The sequence below is a fragment of the Rhea americana genome, unplaced genomic scaffold, assembly GCF_003343005.1.
Source record: "Rhea americana isolate MKP2758 unplaced genomic scaffold, rheAme1 scaffold_24, whole genome shotgun sequence".
Classification (NCBI taxonomy): domain Eukaryota; kingdom Metazoa; phylum Chordata; class Aves; order Rheiformes; family Rheidae; genus Rhea; species Rhea americana.
Genome location: NW_028186357.1, coordinates 2,555,246 through 2,559,004, shown reverse-complemented (window position 1 = coordinate 2,559,004; position 3,759 = coordinate 2,555,246). Strand labels below are relative to the sequence as shown.

Genomic DNA, 3,759 nt, shown 5'->3' with positions numbered 1-3,759 from the left:
CTGTTACATGTGCAGTATATGTGGAGAGAGGTATAAGACAAAGCTTAGTTACTTTCATTCATGTTGCATTAGGAACAGTGTTGCAAACAGGTCAAACAAGGTGATCCTGCCCCTCTACTCAGGCCTGGTGAGGCCTCATCTCGAGTACTGTCTCCAGTTCTGGGATCCTCAGTACAAGAGAGACGTGGAGCTACTCTGGAGAGTGCAGCGTAGGGCTATGAAGATGATCAGAGGGCTGGAGCACCTGCCCTCTGGGGAACGGCTGGTAGAGCTGGGCCTCTTCAGCCTGGGGAAGAGGAGACTGAGGGGGGATCTTATCAATGCATGTAAGTGTCTGAAGGGAGGGTGTCAAGGGGATGGGGACAAACTCTTTTCAGTTGTCCCATGTGACAGGGCAAGAGGCAGTGGGCAGAAATTGAAGCACATGAAGTTCCGCCTGAAAATGAGGGGGAATTTCTTCCCTGTGAGAGTGGTGGAGCACTGGCACAGGTTGCCCAGAGAGGTTGTGCAGTCTCCTTCTCTGGAGATCTTCAAGGCCTGCCTGGATGCAACCCTGTCTACCATGCTCTAGGTTACCCTGCTTGAGCAGGGGGATTGGACTAAATGATCTCCAGAGGTCCCTTTCAACCTTACAGATTCTATGGTTCTTCATACAGACAAGACTATGTCTTTGAATTTCTTACAATTTTCTGCTTTTTGCCATCCCATTAACTCGCTTGTAAATCAGTTGCTATTTTTGTGCCTTCGTTCTCCACTAATTGTGTATGCTTCTTCCTCTCTGTCTTTGTGTGTCTTATTTCAGGGTTTGACTCGATTTTCATATTATTTCCCCAGTTACTKTGTAAAACCAGTTGCTGTTGGCTGATCAACTTTTGTCGTAATTCACAAAGGCCCTGCTCAGTTTGGTTAATACAAAATGTATCTCAAATTAGAGTTTTGGGATTATAATCAACAAAATATATAAACTGTCAACATATCGCTTGCGGAAGTTTATTTACCGCTTGGAGCATTAATGTAAACTAATTAACTGACAGTTTAGCAGCCTGAATTCATTATTTCAAGATTCCTTAATCAGAATGCTTTTGTGAAATTTTATATTGTATTTTATTTGTATTGCCCTTACTTATGTGAATTTAATGTCCTCTGTGAGAGATCTGAAGCTACCTAATAGAATAATTTAATAGAACATAAAAGTCTATGACTCATTGTATGAAACACTATGAAGAATTAGATGTATATTTTATTCTTTCTACTGGAACAGTTTGAGTAACTGCTTGGTCTTTTTTTTTTTTTTTTTTTTTCCTCTGCTTGTCTTTCCTAGTGGATTGCTGGGATGGTCCAGATGGGAAACCAATCATTTATCATGGATGGACACGGACAACAAAGATCAAATTTGATGATGTGGTACAGGCAATCAAAGATCATGCCTTTGTTGCATCTGAGTAGGTTTTGATTTTTCCTTAAGCTTGGTTTGAATGATTAGAGCCTTCCTGAACTTTTTGTTTCCTCATCAATTTAGGGAAAAAAGAATCGGGGGGGGGGGGAAGAGTGATACTTTCTCTTCATTAATGTCCAGATGTAGTTCTTTAATAGATTCAATTTGAGGAAGAGTCCCATTACATAACAATTTGCTGCTGAGATAGTTAGTGAGTACCGTAAAGTCATTCCTGTTTCCTTTCTTGGGTATTCGTCTGTTAAACTGAAATGTGTGACTTCAAATTCTGAAAAGTATGTTTTAAGCCCCCTCCCCCCTGCCAAACCCCACCCTGTACAGTATAAGAAAAATATCTATGAGGTAGTGTTTGCATTGCAGGGGAGGCCTTAGCTGAGAGGAGAGGTAATTTATAGCATACCTCCTGAACTGGTCATATGGGTTTAAATCTATCTCTGCTGTGCTCTTCTAGGCCTTGTGCTGAGATCTTAACATGAAAAGTATGACCCATCAATTGGCAAGGAGATAAGGCTGTCAGACTCCTCTTTCCTCTGCTCCCTGCTTCTCCTGTTTACCAGCTGGACATAYAGGAGAAGTGCTCTTTTCTCATGTGGGACAGGATCTGACAGTTTCAGTATGATGAATATACTGTGATGCTTTCCCTACATGCGTTAAGGGATGGGCAACTCAAGAGGGATATAGAGATATTTCTGGATATGTGCCCCTGCACRCACAGGGACCTCTGGAGATCACCTAGTCCAACCTCCCTGCTCAGCAGGGTCACCTAGAGCATGTTAGCCAGGGTTGCATCCARGCGGGCCTTGAAGATCTCCAGAGGAGACTCCAGAACCTCTCTGGGCAACCTATTCTARTGCTCCATCACTCTCACAGTAAAGAAAAATGCTGGAACTGTGCCCAGAGAGCCTGTGGAATCTCTTGTCCTTGGGGATATTCGTAACTTGGCTGGACAAAAGTCTAATCTAACTTTGAAATTGACTCTTCCCAGAGTAGGGGATTGGACTGGATGCCCTCCAGAGGTCCCCTTTTGGTCTAAATGATTTTATGATTACATGTCACTTGTTATCTGCTGTGTATGAACATTTTTTTTTTTTGCCTTCTGTCTTCTTGTTTGCTTTAAAAGTTTCATTTGATTTGGGAGGGAATGTGAGTGCCTTGCTTTGCCAGTTGTAGCGAAAAGAAGCTGACTGTCTGCTTTCGCCTTTGTTTACTTCATCAAAGATATCCAGTCATTCTGTCAATTGAAGAGCACTGTAGTGTGGAACAGCAGCGACACATGGCCAAAGTGTTCAAGGAGGTATTTGGGGATCAGCTTTTAATGAAGCCCATTGAAGCCAGTGCAGATCAGCTGCCATCACCAACTCAGCTGAAAGAAAAAATCATCGTCAAGGTAGGTTTTCAAGCTTGCATTGTGTCCTGGTAGGTAATGTAAAAAAAAAATAAGAGCAGGAGCCGGGAGTACTACTTCTGGCTTCACAGCTTAGCTGCTGGTTTCTGTTGGGGGTAGGAATCCATATACTAGTAATTTGGCAACATTTTATGGAATTCTGTTAAAATGCATATCAAGTTGCTTGCTGYTGGTTTTCTTTGCAGTTAGTTTTGCTAGTTCAAGTGCCAGGTGAAATGTCAGCTCTTTTCTAAGGATCTTCCAGCTCCTGAAATGTCACTGCTGAATTTCCACAAGGGTTCGCTGGTGCAGATGCTTATCATAGACTTATCATAGTACAGTAACAGTGTACTGTAAAACTGGTCTTTCAAATAATGTGTCTCATTCTAGTGAAATCTAGAGTACTTCGCAAGCTGCAGACCTAAATTGTCAGGATTGATTACTGTGCAAATATAGATGGGTATTTAGTAACTCGTACAGAGAAAGTACAATTTATATGTGCAATTTAGACAGCYGCTGCTGAAAATTGAAGTCTTACTCATAGGAAGCAGTCACTGTAAGGGTTTCTTACAGATGCAATACAGATGCTTTATTCTATGCTTTTGCATATCAACATGTGGCAGATAAGAAAGACTTCTCAGATTGAAATTGGAATAGWGTGTTTTGAAGGGCAAAACTTGGCAGAGAATCTGAAGACTATGTGTGATCCCTTCAGCAAAATATTAATGTTGTCTAGGGTTCAGTTTTCTAGCTCCCGTGACAGTTTGTCATACATCTTAAACTTCTGAACAAAAGGAACGAGCAAGCACACAGTTCTTTAATGCAGGACTGGAAATGACAGCACCCCACTGGGAGGTCAGAGGAACAGGAAGTAGAGAGTTTAAATCTCTGTGCTTAGAATTATTTTTCTCCAAAAAGTTTG

General features: G+C 41.7%; 1 protein-coding gene across 1 annotated transcript in view; it reads left to right on the top strand.

Annotated features, from left to right (window-relative positions):
• The window catches only part of PLCG2 (phospholipase C gamma 2), a 60,805-nt gene that overhangs the window by 30,274 nt on the left and 26,772 nt on the right, over positions 1–3,759 (top strand). Inside the window, exons 11-13 of the mRNA XM_085306471.1 lie at positions 1,063–1,145; positions 1,322–1,442; positions 2,672–2,840. Of these exons, the coding sequence (XP_085162597.1) occupies positions 1,063–1,145; positions 1,322–1,442; positions 2,672–2,840 (373 nt within the window). The remainder of the gene's footprint in view (positions 1–1,062; positions 1,146–1,321; positions 1,443–2,671; positions 2,841–3,759) is intronic.